Source organism: Carassius carassius, chromosome 11, assembly GCF_963082965.1.
Source record: "Carassius carassius chromosome 11, fCarCar2.1, whole genome shotgun sequence".
Lineage (NCBI taxonomy): Eukaryota > Metazoa > Chordata > Actinopteri > Cypriniformes > Cyprinidae > Carassius > Carassius carassius.
This window is the reverse complement of record NC_081765.1, coordinates 26338205-26357618: the sequence shown is the minus strand read 5'-3', so window position 1 is coordinate 26357618 and position 19414 is coordinate 26338205. Positions and strand designations below refer to the sequence as shown.

Here is a 19414-nt window from a genome sequence, read left to right as displayed (position 1 = left end):
CTCATTCAGGTCCTGAAATCTGAAGTGTATTTAATTACCTCCAATATCTGGTCTGAAAATGGAAAGTTGTCTTGTCTTTAAAAGGCTAGTAGCTGAATAATATAGATTCTTGGGTAGGAATTCCTTGAAGAACTTTGAAAATGTACATGCCGGTGTTTTTTTTTTTTAAGTTTTTTTGTTTTTTATCTGAACCTTGAGTGTTCTGAAGTGGCCATTATATGTCACTGTAGTGTGTTATATAACCTCATATTTGTCTTTGTTCCCTTTCTTTCTATTTTATAGGAATGTACGCGAGTTCGCAAACGGTTCAGTGTGCCTGGAGTGTGATGCGCAGTGTGAGGTGGCAGATGACAACGGTCTTACCTGCACTGGGCCTGTGAGTTCAGTCTCATTTCTACCCTGTTACACAAAACAATAAGCCTATAATATCAGTCTTTCAAAACAACCAAACTAACACAACTGTACCATGGTGTTTTGAACATTGTTTTTGTGAGTGCCAGTTTAATGTCATGGAATATGAATGTGGAATCATTCAGTACTGTGGTATTATAATAGAGTGGCATGGTGTTTATACTGTTCAAAAGTTTGGTCAGTAAATTGTTTGAAATACTTTTACAGCAAGACAAATTAAATTGATCATAAGTGACAGTAAAGACAAAAGATTACAAAATATAATGCAGTTTATATGAACTTTCTAGTGATCAAATAATCCTGAAAAAAAAAAAACATTCAACAATGATAATAATAAGAAAAATATAAATTTATTAAAAATATACTTAAAAAATATATTTAAAAAATATATTTAAATAATAATAATAATAATAATAAAAACTTTACCAACCTTAAACTTTTGAATGGTAGTGTAGACTTCAGAATTAAAATCTGATCAATTAATCTGATTTTTTTAAAAAGTGTTTTTAAACATTTATTTATTTATTTATTACATTTTTACATTACAATTGACCGACCGTTAATGTTTGTTTCTAGCCAACTTTACTAGTGTTTTAATAGTTTTTTTTTAATCTGTATTTGTTATTCTTATAAAAAAATTAATTAATTAGGTGATTAATTCAATTTAACTGAATATTTAATATTTATGGCAAAATGGGCATTGTGTCAGTCAGCACTATGTAATATTGTCTTCCTTATATATGTTTTAACATTATATTGTAGTGGATTAATTAAAAAAATATCTGTTGTAGCAGAGAAGAAAAGATATAATGGATAGACCATTGCATTTTTCGATTTGATTCTTTCATGTCTATAAATGTTGTTATTATACTGAGAATTTGTAAGTTCATTTACATTCACACCAAAGCTTACTTGTCTTGCATTTGGAGCTTGGTAATTGTTTTTTTTTATTATTCTGTTAGTACGTTTATTTCATTTCAGTGCAATCTCTTTCAGTATCTATTAGCTTAAAGCACAAACAGAGCTGAGCGGCAGACACTGCCTTCGATTGGCTTGGCCCAGTGATTAATTGAATCCCATGTTGAAGTGTACTTTTGCTGCTATGGGATTGATTTTGCTTCTTGTTAATTTAGTGAGAAAGTAGATTAAGTTGCCTAATCTTGGCAAGTGTTTACAGAGATTCCTGCCCCAAAGGAGACACCTGAGATTGGGATGAATAAGATGTTTGGATGTCCATGAATCTGATCAGGTTAGAGAGACATTACCTCAGATGGGATGTGTGTTTAGCACTGCCCCTTTTTCAAAACAGCCTCAAGCGCTTTGGTTTAAATTAAAGACTACATGACAAGGTGTGTACGGCTGTGTGCTTATGTGTGTTGCCGAAAGAGGATTTAGGTGATCCGTCTCTAGTGCTCTGAGGCCTCGGGCTGTTGTCTGCTTGAGTCAAACAGAAAGGTCTCACTAATGACACGATAATGAGCTCTCTGAGACCCATATCAGCACAAACATAGACAGAAACAAACTCTATAAAACTGTGTGCGTGTCCACAGTGTTTTTATTTTTTGCTTGTGCCTAGACATTTATATGACACATATACTCTTCTTCATGCACACCCACACTTAAAATGTTTGTTGTTATTACTACAGATTAACTGCTGAGTGCTCTAACCTACCTGTGAAACAATCAGCAACATCTGTTTCACAAAGGCATAATTAAACAACTCTAACAAACAGTGTTTTGCGTGTGGAGAGGAAATGGAGATTTGTGTGCAGCAGGTGTCTGGAGAAGCAGCACAATTAACTGAGAAAGTGATTCTGCTTTCTAGCTAACCTAGTCCTGGAGGAGCTTTACATCCACCTTTATTTACTCTATGAGCCATGCTACACCTGTTTTCAGCACTCTAAATGTTGGAATAAAAGTGACACACTGGGCCATTGTATTTCTTTCCTCATTTTTACTTATCAAGAAGGACAGTAAGCTTTTTCAGAGCTAAAATAACAAAATGATGCTCATTAGGTGTCTGATTAATGCATTATGTGTTTTATAATCTTGTGCTCCCAAAGAGAAGAATGGGAAATGTAGTTCTGTTGCCAAGTGCAAGAGTCCTCTCATAAACCAGCTAAATAAGTAGTATATTCTGGCAAACTTTATAGCAAAGCACAGTGCATGCAAAACAAATTAAACAGTCAACATTTGCAATTAAAACTTAATTACGACCAATACTATTTTGCTTCCATCAGGTTTTTTTAATTAACATTCTCCCAAACTCAGTGAATATCCATAGTTTCCCCACTGGTAATGACAACATTCTGGTGACATTCATGCATGCTATTCTCATAAATTCAATCATTTTGATAAGACTTGAAGGTAGAATACATGCAATAGATTTATTAATATCTAAAATGAATAATGCAGTGCTGAATAGAGCAGCATGGTAGTCTTCAGAGATTTGCCCTCGTTGTGTTTGAATGTTTATTCATTTTCAATTTTCAAAGGTTTTTTTTTTTCTTTTACCGTTTAATAGCAATAGTAGAGGGTGGATGAGAAATGATGAAGATAGTTCACCCAAAAACAACATTTCTGTCTTCATTCTCATGTTGTTCTAAACATGTATGAGTTTTCTTTTCAAAAGAAGATGATTGTAAAATGTATATTTATTGTCAATTCAGTTAAAATGTTGTGCAGGAACAGTGCTATTGTAGCATCTATATATATATATATATATATATATATATATATATATATATATATATATATATATATATATATATATACATTTTAATTTATCAATTTTTTTTTATTTAGTTTTAGTTATTTTAGTATGCTAAAGCAAAATGGGAAATGACACCTTGGCAACCAGCTGAAATAATAAGTTTACTTTTGTATATTTTATTATTATTATTATTATTTATTATAAATCTTTTTTTATTTTTTTATTAACGTTTTTATTTGATAAAACAGTAATAATATTTTTACAATTTAAAACAGTTTTCTGTTTTAATATATTCTAAAAGGTAATTTATTCCTGTGATAGCAAAGCTGTCAAAATGACCATGACGCATTAAGGAATCTTTTGAATAGAAAGTTCAAAAGAGTAGCATTTATTTATTTTAAATAGAAATCTTTTGTAACATTATAAATGTATTCACTGTCCCTTTAATGCACTTTTACAGAATGTAACTATCCATTTCTTTAAAAAGAACTGACACCAAAAGTTTTAACAATAGGGTATCCCTTTTAATTCTGATGGACAACTGTAGGTTGGTGGACCTGAAGTGGCATCTGTTGCGTGCTACCTGGCTCCCATGCCCATGTCTGGGTGCCGTCTGCCATTTTATTGCATCAGAGGCAGTTTACAGCATGAAATGAAGAGCTGCTTTAATTGCTGCAAGGCATTTATTCATCTCTCACAAGAGATTCACTCATAAAGAAACTCATATCAACCTCGGCCTCAATGAGCACAGACAGATGCACTCACATACAGATGTTAAATGCATAGAAGAGTACAGGGTATCTCTTCCTATTGTCCGGGAAGTGTTATTTGTCTTTCTGTTTGATGAGGTGCTCGGATGACTCTAAGGGTGCTCATATTGATATCCAAGCTAACAATTCCCCCTCTTCAGCCTCCTCTCTCCATATCACTGCTATAAATCCAGCGCCGGCTGATTGTTATGGTCATTGTGTGTGTGGTGAGGTATGGTTATTATCCATAGTTGCTGGTATTTTATGTGTCTCTTTTCTCCTCTTTCTCTCTCTCTCTCTCTCTTGCAGGGTCCTGATCACTGTGTTAAATGTCTTCACTTTAAAGACGGACCCAACTGTGTGGAGAAATGCCCTGATGGCCTACAGGGAGCAAACAGCTTCATCTTCAAATATGCAGAGGCCAACAATGAGTGTCACCCCTGCCATGTCAACTGTACCCAGGGGTATGAAAGTGTTTGTTAAATGTTTGCAATTTGTGAGTGTGTGTTGGGGGGAAATATATCAGTAGCAGTCCAACTAATTCCTGTGCTTGTTTGCAACGTCAGTTCTACCCTCAGGAATTTCGGATTGCCTATTTGTCAGCGCACTGACCCTTTTTTAGAGCCCTTGTGTCCTCTGAGCTGGCTGTGCATAAAGCATCATTAATTTTAGAGGAAGGAGTTTGCCCTTGCTGCGTCTCTTCCATCTAACTTTAGTCTAAATGATAACCATCAAACTCTCCGAATTTATCCAGCTGGGCACCTGCAACTTAACCTCAGTCCCATGGGGTTACATGAGAGATGGTTCAGATTTCCTGCAAAAAAAAAAAAACATTATCCGCTCAAGGAGTTTTCACACTGAGTCATGGATTCACTTTTCTTCCTCCTGTGTCACATGAAAGCCCTCAACTGCTGACTGTCGTATCTGAGATCTCTGTCAGCCAGGGACGATCAGTGATGTTGAGCTTTGAAATGTTAGCAGCGAGCTGACAAACCGACAAAGCAGTGAGCATCAGGTTGGAAAGGCAGGAACTCAGACGTCAAGGAAAAAACATAAGAGACAGTGTTATTAAAATAGGTCTAGCACTGATAGATTTGTGATGAATTGTGGCTATATAAGATGAAGTAGCATTGAGATGATTTTAATGTGTTTTTTATTTGATCATTAAGTTGCTTTAAGATATTCATTAGATTAGATTGACAATCTTTACTCGTCTTGTGAGTATGAAAGCATTTAGATGGAGCACTTGTTCTAAACAGCATATCTACGTTATTTAAACTTCAATTAGATGCTGTATGATTTGTTTCTTAGATTTTTTTCAAACTGTCTTTTTCAATTAATTGATTCATATTTTAAGAGCCTGATACAGTGATTCATGGTAGAACATCAGGAAAAATTCACTGGATAAATACTTATGATACTTTGTACATATATATTTACATCTATCTATATATGTGTGTGTTTCTGTGTATGTATGTACCGAACCATACTGTATGTTGGAGATTTTTTTTTTACCTAAAAGTGAGCTAAATCTGACAAAACCTTCTTTTCGGTACATCCTCGTTTGTAGAAATTGTATAAAAAGTAAATTTTTAAAAAAGAAAAAAGAAATATATATATATATATATATATATATATATATATATATATATATATATATATATATATATATATAATTGTAAGAAAAACAGCAGTTTTTCGTTAGAGTTAAGTTATAGAATTTATAACTAGATGTATATAAAGACAATAGAAGTCTATGTAATGACCCCATTTAGATCGCTAAGTGTGGAGTTGGGGTTGAGGTGCTGTATTTTTATGTTATATTAATTTTCTGTTTATGTTCATGCATATTTTTATTGTTTCAGATGCACAGGACCTCGTCTGCAAGACTGCATTGGCATGATGGACAGGTACACAAATTTGTATATATATATTTGGGTGTTTTTCACCTTTAGTGGACAGGACAAAAAGAGAACAGACAGAAAACAATAGGAGCTTAGAGAGGGGTCAGGACCAAGAAAGGACCTCGAGTGCGGCTCCAACACCATATATAAATTGTAGAATTTTTATTTTATTTTGCTTAAGTCTTAACTAGACCATAAACAATGTCTTGTAGCAGAAACACATTTCACATATACACACACACATCCTACACATTCATTCTCCAAGGCACAGTGACTTCCAAGGTCATCAGGTTTGCAAGGTCAGAATTTGTAAGTTTCTTTCTTATCTTTATTTTCTGTATTGCTCAGCCACCCTTAAGCTATCATTTATTCATGCCATCTATTTTGGTGTTCTGCCCAATGTCCAGTACTTGATTCTAGCCACACTGTCATCCATAGAAAATCACTGTGTCTGGAGATCCTTGACACCACACAGTTCTACACACACACACACACACCTCCACAGTTATGTATATTTATCATATTGGTGATTCAGTTGCAAGGCTTCTGTGCACAAAGAAATGTCTACGTTGAAAAAAAAAAGTTTTTCATTTTAACATTTAATATTTATGCAAGATGGGAAAAAGGAAAGTTATATAATGACCAGGCCACAGTTCTGTGATTAATGCGCTTATGTGAGGTCTGTGAGTGTGTGCGCGCACACACATTTTCTTCATGGCATATTTGATAAATTGATATCACTTTACTTTGCTCTCATGGGAGAGCTGGAACAAAATACCATTAACTGCTCAGAGCAAATGCGTTTGCTGTTTCAGATCTGCCATTATGTTACACATAGTCCTGGCAGGGCAGGGAAGCTGAAGCTAGAAATCATTTGTCTCAGTCTTAGACACCACAACCATGAACAGTTCTTGGATTGCTTCGTGCATATTGAAATCAACTAGGGTAAAAGCTTCTCACAAGTTTCTGTCTGACTGGATCTTTTTAGATGATTTTTTTGGAGACATGGCACACAGTTTTATGTTCCCTGGAATATGAAGTCTTGTGTAGAGGTTCTTCATTAAGCACTTCTAATTATTTTTTTGCCAGAATGAGCTGTAATGTGAATTAGACTTCCACATGATATGGCATGAGTAGGTTGTGTCTTATCTTGTCTAGGGCATCAGGATCACCACCAGACCTTCAAAAATCCCAGTTTAAGCTCTCTGTAATGCGTGTTCTAAGTGTTTCTCTTCAGACTCTCTCTTGCACATTTGGAAAAGACATGGCAGGTTACATAACACAAGATGTCAGACATCCTGCCCTCCTTCCCCTGCAATATACGACAGTGCCACACTACGTGTTGACAGCAATGCAGCATCAACATTATTGCCTGCTCATTGTCAGTGTGAAAGAAGCTCCCTCATGCATGTGGGATCTATACACTCACACAGGCTTCGGAGGGTGATGGTATGCACTCGACTATGGTCTTTGTGGCTCATAAGCTTTGTATTGTGACTGCAGATCAATATCGAATTAACTGGAGAGATTCTCATCTTGCCCACAGATAATCTAGCAGTCTATCGCTCGTCATGCCTAGGCAATGCTTCACTGTCCTCGCCTTATTGAGTAGGATTTAATTTCCATTCCACAAACTTACAGTTCCAGATTTACACAGGAAGGAAAACCAAACACAAACACTTTGTTTTAAGGCACCAAACTCTGACTAATGTCATGGGTGCAATAACATTTAGTTGTTTTGCAATGTAATATGCTATTTTAAAGAATGCAATGCTAGATCCAACTTTGAGATGTAAAATGCCACAGATATCCATCTGATGCATGTTTTTCTAGACAAATAAATGTAAAACAGCACAGTTATTTTTTTATTTATTTCCATAAAAAAAAAAAAAAAAAAAAAAAAAATATATATATATATATATATATATATATATATATATATATATATATATAAATGAATTGACTTCATACTTGGGCCTGGGACAGTTTTTTTGTTCTGTCCTCTAGGTGGCAGCTCTACTTTATATCCATGTGATGTTAGGAATAAGGATGAAGAGGTGCAGAGACAATTAGATAGCAAGAATGGAGTTGGATCTGTTATAGGAGAGTATGAGCTGTGTATATTTTACAGTCTGTGCTGATTTAGTGCTGCCGTCTTCTATGCTAACTGAATTAGGCCTGTCATTAGTGCTAAGGAAACACTTTCAGTACAACTCAGGAGGCTGATGCAAGATGACAGCAGTTGGAAAGGATTTTTGCAGATACATCCAACAAAATATCTCCTTTCTTTGTGAGTGTAAGGCTTTGTTCAGGTTCCTGCTCATTTATGGGATATTGCCAATTCTCAGCCCCCTTCTCTAATGACTCTATTGATCTGTTCTGCTCTTTTAGTGTCAGTGGCTCTTAACTATAAAGACAAGTCTGTTGAGTTTTTATAAAAGTGTTCAATTTAGTACATTTTACACAAATAAATAACAAATAAATGTACCACAGGTCAAAAGTTTGGATTTTTTTTTTTTTCACTTATGCTCACCAAAGACTGCATTTATTTGATCAAAAATACTGTAAAATGATAATACTGTGAAAAATCTTTACAATTTAAAATATTTTTTTTTCTATTTGAATATGTATTAGAATAATTAGAATGATTTCTGAAGGATCATATGACAGTAAAGATTGGAGTAATGGCTGCTGAAAATTCAGCTTTGCCGTCACACAAATAAATTACATTTTAGAATATATTAAAATAGAAACTGTTCTTTTAAATTGTAATAATGTTTCATTATATTGCTGTTTTTACTGGATATTATGGCTAGGTGAAGATAAGAGACTATATTGTTTATTCTGTACTTTTGACCAATAGTGTAAATAATTTAATTAATAAATTTATGTTTTTATTTATTTATGCCTTTAATTTTAAGGAAGTCTGATATTAACATGTCTTGGTCATGAAGCAATACTAGTTGAGATGCACTGGTTTGTGTGATGTGGGACTAATTACCTAGTAGTTTATTGTTATTGCTCATTATGGCTAATGTTTGTTTTCTCCGTTGTGTTTCCCTCAGGACTCCCCTCATTGCAGCTGGGCTTATTGGGGGATTGTTTGTGGTGATCATTGTGGGTCTGAGTGTTGCCATATCAGTGAGAAGGAAGAGCATCAAGAAGAAGAGAGCCTTGAGACGCTTCTTGGAGACTGAGGTTAGACATGGCCCATCTACTTTTCAGTTTTTCCTCATGCTTGGATTCAGAAAACAGACAGAAAACACCCTAAAGACGGCTCTCTCAGCCAATTCCATGGGGCCTAAAACCCCCGAAGGAACTTGAGAGCGAGTCAGAGACAGAACAAGAAACCAGAGAAGCGATTATGACCCATGTCACTCTGTATGTCTCTAGATATGGTTCTTTGAGAGGAAGTACCCACCAGCAAGAGATGAGTCAGGTCATATCCTGTTTTAATTTAAAGTTTTGTAAGTGGAAAAAGAAACCTATGCTGGTTAAGTCATTATATTCTGCTTGTTTTACTCAAGGCAGTTTATGACGTTATATATATCTTACATACATACATAAAAACACAGTAACTGTCGTCATGAAGTTAACTACTGTGTCCAGATGTCAGACAAGGTGAAAGTTTTTTTTTTTTTTTTTTTTTACGAAACATCCCCAACCAAAACCCCCAACCAACCCGCTGTAGGAATTCTCACTCCAAGTTGAACTGAAGTTGGCAGCCCTGGCCTAACATACACTTCTGTGCTAGTAATAAACACAGTGCAGTCACAGTATCATGAGTAAAATTGTACCACATTTGCCCCATTAAATTCATGGCTACATCAATTATCACTTCAAACCTCTAATCATCACGGGAACGTGCTATATATCCAGTTGCTCCCCGGCTGCTGGATATATAGCTGCCCACTGCTCCGGGTGTGTGTTCACTTCTCACTGCTGTGTGTGTGCACCTGGATGGGTTAAATGCAGAGCACCAGTTCCGAGTATGGGTAACCATACTTGGCAAATGTCACGACTTTACTTTAACTTTATCATCACAGGAACGGTTTCAGAACCAAATCACTAAGGGTGCTTCTGAAATTAGTGAGGGTACTCTAGCTTTAACAATCTATTTTGACAGTTCATAGTTTTGTCCCGTCTATTGCTATGGTTATCACTATGTCATTGCAATTTTGAACGTGAATCTACAGCATGTGGCTGCTGGCCCTTTTAGCAGAAAACTATTTTAATTTATTTAAATTCTGAATGAAAAATATAGCTAAGAAAACGCACAAAGAGCACTCCATTTATAACCACTGAAATTAGGTCATAGCAATCTCACAGTTTCCTTATAATCAACAAAGCTCTCTACACTTTGTTTTAAAGCTTTAGAGGCACCCCATGTTTTTGTTCAAAGACCAATGATAAGTTTAAAAAACATTTTACATGATCTGTTGATTAATATTAAGCTTAAATATTTATTGTAAAATATTTTTATGTAATTGAAAATGACAAAATAGAAACATTCACAAATCAAGCTATTAAACTCTATTTTATTATCCAAAATTTTGGCAAGAGTTGCAAAAATTGCAAACCTCGTTATAAAATGGATAGAAAATAAATTAGAAATCAGCTCATATAATATTTAGTTTGACCTCCTGAGGTTGTTTATCGTCATTTTATGAAAGATAACTATTTCCTTTCCCTGACAATTTGTTAAAAAAAAATAATAATAAAAAATTACAATAATAAAAATCTCGTTCAGTTCCTTTTTTGTAACCTATTCATGGAAAAATGCCAATTAGTTAAGATTTCAATAAATGAACAACAGCTTAATAAAAGTTCTATGGACAGTTAAAACAAGCTCACTCAATCTGCTTTTGAATATTATGTGAACCTCATGTATTATAGGGGGATAATAGCCTCTATTTGGACCTTTTTTAAAGTGATTGTATGTGTTATTTAAATAAACATTAATGAAAATTTGTGTCCTTGCTAGTGTGATGGTGGCCTCACTCATGGTTTGTTTTTCCCTCTTAATGCTTACTGTCTTCCCTTTTCTTTCACTAATTCTCTTTATATCCTAATATGGATAGGATATGATTATTTTTCATATCAGAGTGTGGGTGCCAGGTTCATAAGAGTGCAAGTTACACAAGGATCCCGCGTTCCTGTGCGCAAAGGTTCTGACCCCTCCACTTTATGCATGCGTATATCCATATGGCCTCAGGCTTTGGATGGAGAGTATAACGATCTCTTTAGACACTCCACAAAGTGGTCTGGAGCAGGCCCAGGCATGCCACATAAGAAAGTGTGAAAATGGGCATCATGTATGTCTATAACACATATGGTCTTGAACATTCCCATATCTCAATTTTTACCAGAATAGGGGGTTCCAAGAACTATAAATTCATATTATGTTGGAGCACTACAATGCCCCCAAGGTTTCAGCACCACAGACAGCTCCTGATCTGTGTTTCAGCACCGTATGCAGCGGACAGCTCCCCGGATCACAGTTCGTCCCTCCCCTGGCTCTCCTCTGCCTTCTATGTTTGGGTTCCTGATTTACAATTCCATTTAAATGAAGAAGCGCTACTGCTTTTTTAATCAGGCGGCTGTGATGAGCCAGGGGACGTCACAAAGGGTCGATAGAACGGCTGATTTATGCTCTCTCTCTCACCACAAATCTCTCTATCTCTCATTCTCTCTTACGTTTCCCAATCTCTCTCCTACACTCTCTCTCCATTCATATTTTTATCAGGTTAACCTTCTCTCTTTCTGTCTTTCTTTCCTGTATCTTCTCTATTTGCTTCTTACCCTTATCTCCCCCCCCCCCCCCCCTCTCTCTCTCTCGTCGCATTTCAAGGTTTTTTTTTTTTTTTTTTTTTTTTTATCACCAGGGGGTTTTACACATTGATTGAACTCCCAAACTCTAAAATGCAGCACATAATTGGTACAGAGAGACTAAATAAATTACAGGGAATTCATACACTATGGTCTGTGTTCTTCAGTTTGTTTGAGTTAGGGCCGAAATTTCATTGATTGTCCAGATTGATTGTAGCATCTCTGACATCGTCTCCCTTCCTTTGCTTTGTGTGTCTCAGTTGGTGGAGCCACTGACGCCCAGCGGTGCAACCCCAAACCAAGCACAGTTGCGCATTCTGAAAGAAACTGAGCTGAAACGGGTGAAGATCCTAGGAGCTGGGGCCTTTGGCACTGTTTACAAGGTAATGAAATCAAAGTGGAGACTTATTTATTTATTAATTCATTGGTTGGAGAAAATTAATTATTCTGTTTAGCAAGTATGCATTAAACTATGCAATAATATAAAAAAATATTTGCCATCAAAAGAATACAATTACAAACATATATAAAATATATTATTTTGTAACTATATTACTGTATCTATCAAATAAATGTCAGTGTTATTTTGGATACAGTTTTTTTATTAATTTGTTGATTTATACATGTCTATATTGTTTTATTAATACACATTTTTATTTCAGGTTTAGTTATTTTTAGTTAATCTATTTTAGTACGTCAAGTCAAACTAAACTAAAATGAGAAATTATCTTTATTTTATTTTTTATTTTGGTGAACTGTTTTTCCCCACAATTAAAAAGGATTATTATTATTTATTTTTTTTTATTTTTTTTTAGTAACCCTGATAAATGCAGCCTTGGTGAACATAAGAGACTTCTTTCAAAAAAAAGATTTTTTTTTTAATTACCCTAAAATTTTGATCTTTAGTGTACTTGAAATAAAAAACACAATGAAATAAAAATCAAATAAACATGCTTTGAAGGAGACATTTGAAGGTACGCTTTTGTAAATCCACCTAGCAACCACCCAAAACACCCTAACAACCACCAAAAACACCTTTGCAATATATTGGGAACATGCAAGAAAACCATCAACCTAGCTTTAATGTGTTTTGCATGAACATTCATGCATTTAATGTCTTCAATAAAAAAAAAAATCAAAGTAAATTTCTACCCAATTATCTCTAAGAAATCTATATATATTTTTTTTTTTTCAGGGCATCTGGGTACCTGAGGGCGAGACTGTGAAGATTCCAGTTGCCATAAAGATCTTGAACGAGGCAACGGGCCCCAAAGCCAATGTAGAGTTCATGGATGTGAGTGTCACTCTGTTGCAAGGCTTGCAACTGCAGTTTGTGTAATACCACTTAGCAAATATCCAACTCTTTAGTAGTTCAAAAGGAAAAATGCATGTAAACCTCAAATTGGCCCATCCTCTTAGATGATGCAAGGACTATGAAACACATACCAAAGGCCTTTCACACCCATGAAGAGTGCAATCTAAATCAGGTTATGTTTGCCTGCATGTTCATGATTGCTCACTTGCGTGTAGACGAAAGTTTGTTTTGATGGTAGTCTTGTCTTGAGTGAGGTATCTTTGTATATGTACATGTATTAGAGTGGTCTCTCCATGACTCCCCCATGTAAGGTATTCCCCACAATTCAACAGTCTTAATGGGCATTTCACTCTCAGAATATTCTTAGGGGTTTGCAGATTCCCTCATACTGCGCTCAAAGCACAGAAGCATGTGAAAGCAGATCTGACATGTAGACGCTGGCCCCAGCTGTTGATTGGGTGAGCAGCATGTGTGTACGCAATCATCCCAGCAGTTGGAGAATAGCAGGAGCATGAACGCTCTTTATATAACTGTCAAGTTTGTAATTTTATGTAGTGTTCAGATAATGACTTTGTGTATGTGTTTGCTGTTTTAGTTTTTAAAAATGTTCAAACAAACTTAATAAGATCCCTCCAAGCCCTGAAATCATATTAACGGCAGAGGTATCTTTTATTGCCATAGTATAACCTTATGGCTCAAGTTTTGGATATTATTTCTGAATTATCCCCTTAGCTGTTAGCTGTATTTTGATACTTTTATACCATGTGCCATCTTTTGTTTGGACCACAGGTTAAATATGTTGCTTATAAAATGGAATTAGGATCGTAATTGTGATCTTGTTTAGCGAGATGCTTCCTAAACATTTCTAAATTTTGTCTAAAATGTTTGAGTGTACTGAACCGAGAGTTAGTGAAATAGACCTATGACTCTTTCGGAATATCATAGATGGTCACTTTCAGCATGTAAGAGTGCAGTGTTAGTCATTAATAGGTAGTAATACTGCCCTGTAGATTCCTCAGCTTTTGCAAGTGTAGTAAAAGAAAGTGAATAAACACTCATTTTGCAGACTATAACTATGAGGCTGTTTCACAGATGACTCGCAGTGGGACATCGTGACATTGTGTGTTTCAGAAACAATCTGTGATAAATTGTCTGTAAATGTAAGATGTATGCATTTTTCAAAATTAAAATTGAAACATTCTTTTGCTTGGTAAGACACTAAAATTAATACTTTTTATTCAGCAAGGATGCATTGAATTGACCAAAAGTGACAGCAAAAACAAAAGATTACTGTTTAAAATAAATCCAGTTATTTTGAACTTTCTATTTATCAAAGAATCCTGAAAAAGTGCCTCTTGGTTTTAACAAAGATGTTAAGCCGCTGTTTTCAACATTGACAATAATCTGCTTTTAGAAACATCTTTATGATGCTATGCTGGGGCAGATCATAAGTGATATTACCTGGGGTCACAGGGTGTTTCGGGTTTTTCGAATATCATACACCCTCGCCAAGGCGACCCGACCAGGGTTGATCAGACCCCGACCTGTGCCCTCGCAGCAACCCACGGATCTGCCCTGTTTTGACAAATCCACCTAGATGCTATTTCAGCTGTGTCTATGGTGGTGTAAATCACTTTCCTACACTTCTCTTCTGATATTCTGAGTGCTGTGTATGCCCTGTACAGCGACTGGCCTGCAAAGCATCGACACCCAACCTCCACTGGCCAACAATTGGCTTTCCAGCCTTTTATTTGGCAGTTGCTCCTCAGTTCCTCATACTTTTCTCTTTTCCACTCAAAGGCCTCCTCCATCCACTCTTCCCATGGTACGGTGAGCCCCAGCAATGCAAATTAGATGGACTTGGGAGGACATCTTAGACTGCTTTGATGATAAATTTGATACTCTGTGAATCCATTTTCCAGAGATCATTCCATGTAATCTTTCGCTCCATCACCTGCTCCCATCTGGTCCAGGCACCCTGCTGTCTCATCGCTACTGCTCTGCTCATTCTCTCCTCTTCCACAACTGCTGCGAATTCCTCTTGAATAAGCTGTCTTCTCTCCCTCCCTTGTGCTTTATCGAAACGTGGCACTTCAAGGCTTTCAATGTCAGGTCTTCCCTTAGCAACTGCTCCCACCAGCACTTTGTGTCACAGCCGCGCTTCAGCTCCTTCTGCTGCTGCTTCTGCTCTCCACTTCTTTCATGTTAACTTTTGGGTCTGAGGATTCACAGTACTGCAAAACTTCTCTCACTCGCATAATTTGAACTCCTCCTCAATAGATTTTAAGTGGAGTCTCAGTTTGCAGGACCTCCCATACAGTTCAATACGACTGATATTTCTAGGTAACCCAAGCCATCTTCGCAAGAACTGGTTAACTACCATCTCCAGTTTGAAATTGGGAACTCGTATAACAGCAATGGCCAGAGGATTCTTGGTAATATGCCGTGCTGATAGACCCAAGCTTTAAACCGCCCTGGAAGGCCACTCCTGTTAACTTCCTGCATCCATTGCTCACACTCTTCCCAGGTGTACCTTATTGCAGCTTTGTCCTTGAGTGCCCCATTGAAATATTTCCTGAGACTTTTAACAGGGTTCTCTGTTATAGTTGGGATTTGGATATTCTCTATTGAGAATCTGAATTTTTCAGAGACTCTCCCCTTCTTTAGCACTACAGATCTCAACTTTGCGGGGTTAAAGGAATTCTAACCCCCCATCAGCTGCTCCAGCCCCTTCAGAATCCACCTGGTTGGCAGATTCCAGATCTAGATTTTGGGCCTCGACTCTCTTGCTCTGCAGATTTAACTAACATGTTCATTGCAAGGCTAAATAAGGTGACTGAAATAGTTCAGCCTGTGATAATACCAACCTCCAACCTGCACCAGTCGGATGTGACTGGCTCTGTTTAAACTCTTACTGTAGGTGGAACTCATTGTAATAATCCATAATGAGCTTTGTGATGCCTACAGGAACATGGTGCCTCGGTAGGGAACTCTCATCTGGTCTTAACAACTTTATGAGGAATTGAGCCATAGGCATTTACCAAATATAACCACACTACAGCACTGCTAAGTTACCATTGGTTTCTATGGCCTCCCTCAGCAGCTGCATAATGACTCCTGTAAGTTCCAAGCAGCCTGGTACCTTTGGGATGCCTCCTTTTTGGACAGAGGTATCAATGTACTTATTCCTCAAGAAATACGCGGTTAAGTGCTTTGCTACCACGCTGTAAAAGATTTTTCCTTCAACACTCAGCAGGGATATTATCCTAAACTGGTTGATGTCTACTGAGTTCCTCTTCAGGAACTCGAGCTGCGTCGAAGCGCTTTGGGGAACGCGTTCAGCGTACGCGACTCTGAATATCGTGTGTAATCAGTCCAATGGAAGGGCGTGACGTCACCGGCGTGGTGACGTAAGCGACCAGGAAGCTATAAAAGCACGTGCCACGCAGCTGGCGTCAGCTTCGCGTCTTTCAGCAAGCGCTCTGTGTGTGAATGTCATTTGTCCGTCTTGTGAGTCTTATTTACTGTTGTCTGTCCAGTTAAAAGAGCTCCTAGACATGCCAAAAAGCAAGGCGAAAGTTAAGCACTCAGATGGCGATTCCAAATCGCGTTATAGGCTGTGTGTTCCTCCCTGCCCGAGATATATAACGGGTGGGGATACACACAACCTGTGCGTGGTTTGCCTGGGTTTGAAGCACGCTGAGTCGGCTCTCGAGGGGGCCGACTGCCCGCACTGTGAGCGAATGTCGGTGCGGCTGCTTCGTTCCCGGAGGGCCCTCTTCGAGGAGGGGGCCTTCGCCAGCGTTCCCCGCGGTGCTGGTCCCGCTTCTGCCGAGGCAGAACAGCGGCTGCACTCGTGGGGTTCGCAAGTCGATCTGGTAGAGGGAATGGAGATGGGCCAGTCCCTATCTCCTTCCACTTCTGCCAGATCCGGCACCCAATCCCTGGAGTCGGAAGCACGCACAGCGGTTCCTTCCACTCAGGGTGAGGGATCGACGCTCCGCCTCTCTTCCTCCGAGGAGGTCGATGTGGAGTCGCTCGATAGGGATTCGCCACCCCACTCGCTACAGTATGAGGAGCTCTTGGAGGTGGTTACTCGCGCGGTGGCCAAATTAAGTATCGATTGGCCCGCCGAAAAGTCTACCGAACCACAGAGAAGCAAGCTGGATGAACGCTTCCTGCGCGCGAGTCAGCCACCTCCCAGCCGGGGCCTTCCATTCTTTCCCGACCTGCATGATGAGATCGCCAGGTCGTGGAAACGTCCATTCTCGGCCCGCCTCTACATCCCCTCGTCTGATTACTACGGAAATGTAGTGGGGATGGGAGAGCACGGTTATAGAGCGATGCCCCAGGTGGAACAGACGCTTGCGAGCTATCTGTCCCCTGGCGCGGCATCGTCTCTGAAGGCCCCGGCATTGCCCTCAAAGCCACTAAGAACAACTTCGGCTTTGGTGGGCAAAGGGTATGCGGCTGCAGGTCAAGCTGGTGCGTGTCTGCACACCATGGCGGTGTTACAGGCGTACCAGGCCGACCTGCTCAAGGAGCTAGACGAGGGAGAGGAGATCAAGTCCCATGATATTTCAGAATTAAGAAGGACCGCTGATCTCTCCCTCCGCGCCACCAAGGAGACCGCCCGAGCGATTGGGCGGTCCATGGCAGCTATGGTGGCCGCGGAGAGGCACTTATGGTTGACCCTGTCCGATATGAAAGAACGGGACAGGGTCTGCCTCATGGACGCCCCGATCCAGCCGACTGGCCCGTTCGGCGACGCAGTTAATTCTGTCGTCGACAGGTTCCAGGAGGCCCGCAAACAGGCTGCGGCGTTCCATAAGTTCCTCCCTCGTCGCTCCCTCTGGGCATCTGGGAAGGAGATGCCCCAGCCGCACCCTAGCTCCTCACACCGCGAGGCCCAGAAACAGAGCGTCGCCTCTCGTGCTCCTCCGCGTCGGGAACGAGAGTCTCAGCGATGCTCTAGGCCGAGGTCTTCTAAGCCCAAATTAGATTTAAGGGCGGTTATCGAAGCTAAGAAGTCCTCGGCCAAGAAACCCTGACGCCATGGCCCGGGGTTTCAGAGGGCAGCCTCCGCTGGGGTAGAACGGTACACACCGCAGTCTACGTGCCCGTCCCACTTCAGTGCCCTCTAGGGGTCGCCAACCCTGCCAGTGCTCCAGGGCGCAGCGGCCCGGGCGAGCATCGTTCTCAGTATCCTGTGCATTTGTTTGCAATCAAGTCAACGATATCGCTGTAGATGAAGTGTCCCCAACTAAGCAAGCCAGAGGCGACAGCGGCAAGGAACCGAAACTCCATCGGTGACAGAATCGAGAAAAAAACCTTGGGAGAAACCAGGCTCAGTTGGGGGGCCAGTTCTCCTCTGACCAGACGAAACCAGTAGTTCAATTCCAGGCTGCAGCAAAGTCAGATTGTGCAGAAGAATCATCTGTTTCCTGTGGTCTTGTCCTGGTGCTCCTCTGAGACAAGGTCTTTACAGGGGATCTGTATCTGGGGCTCTAGTTGTCCTGGTATCCGCTGTCTTTCAGGGATGTAGAGGTCCTTTCTAGGTGCTGATCCAGCATCTGGTCTGGATACGTACTGGATCCGGGTGACTGCAGTGACCCTCTGATCTGGACACAGACTGGATCTGGTGGCCACGGTGACCTCGGAACAAGAGAGAAACAGACAAATATTAGCGTAGATGCCATTCTTCTAATGATGTAGCAAGTACATAGGTTGTTATGGGAAGTGTTTCCGGTTCCGGTTTACCTAATTAATGCAGCCTAAAAATCCTTTAACGGATTTGGATAATAAAAGCATATTAGTATGTTATGTGTATGCCAGGTTAAAGAGATGGGTCTTTAATCTAGATTTAAACTGCAAGAGTGTGTCTGCCTCCCGAACAATGTTAGGTAGGTTATTCCAGAGTTTGGGCGCCAAATAGGAAAAGGATCTGCCGCCTGCAGTTGATTTTGATATTCTAGGTATTATCAAATTGCCTGAGTTTTGAGAACGTAGCGGACGTAGAGGATTATAATGTAAAAGGAGCTCATTCAAATACTGAGGTGCTAAACCATTCAGGGCTTTATAAGTAATAAGCAATATTTTAAAATCTATGCGATGCTTGATAGGGAGCCAGTGCAGTGCAGGGAGTCCGGATTTTACAGCCGGTATTTCATAGTTCCAAAGAAGGATGGGGGGCTGCGTCCGATTATAGACTTGAGGGTCTTAAATCGTTCAGTTATGAGACTGAAGTTCAGAATGCTCACAATCAAGCATGTTGTAGCTCAGATCAGGTCCGAGGACTGGTTTGTCACAATAGATCTCAAAGACGCATATTTTCATATCTCCATCCTTCCTCAACACAGGAAGTTTCTGAGGTTCGCTTTCAGGGGCGAAGCCTACCAATATCGAGTACTTCCCTTTGGCCTCGCACTCTCACCCCGCACGTTCACAAAGTGTGTAGATGCGGCTCTGGCCCCCCTGCGCACGCAGGGCATCC

The 19414-nt window shown here is 39.3% G+C and overlaps 1 protein-coding gene across 2 annotated transcripts in view; it reads left to right on the top strand.

The window, feature by feature from the left end:
* Nucleotides 1–19414, top strand: part of LOC132153114 (receptor tyrosine-protein kinase erbB-4-like) — a 362426-nt gene that overhangs the window by 282640 nt on the left and 60372 nt on the right. For both annotated transcript variants that reach the window (XM_059562365.1, XM_059562366.1), the window contains 6 exons: nucleotides 283–376; nucleotides 4183–4337; nucleotides 5739–5783; nucleotides 8843–8975; nucleotides 11867–11989; nucleotides 12802–12900. In XM_059562365.1, the coding sequence (XP_059418348.1) occupies nucleotides 283–376; nucleotides 4183–4337; nucleotides 5739–5783; nucleotides 8843–8975; nucleotides 11867–11989; nucleotides 12802–12900 (649 nt within the window). The remainder of the gene's footprint in view (nucleotides 1–282; nucleotides 377–4182; nucleotides 4338–5738; nucleotides 5784–8842; nucleotides 8976–11866; nucleotides 11990–12801; nucleotides 12901–19414) is intronic.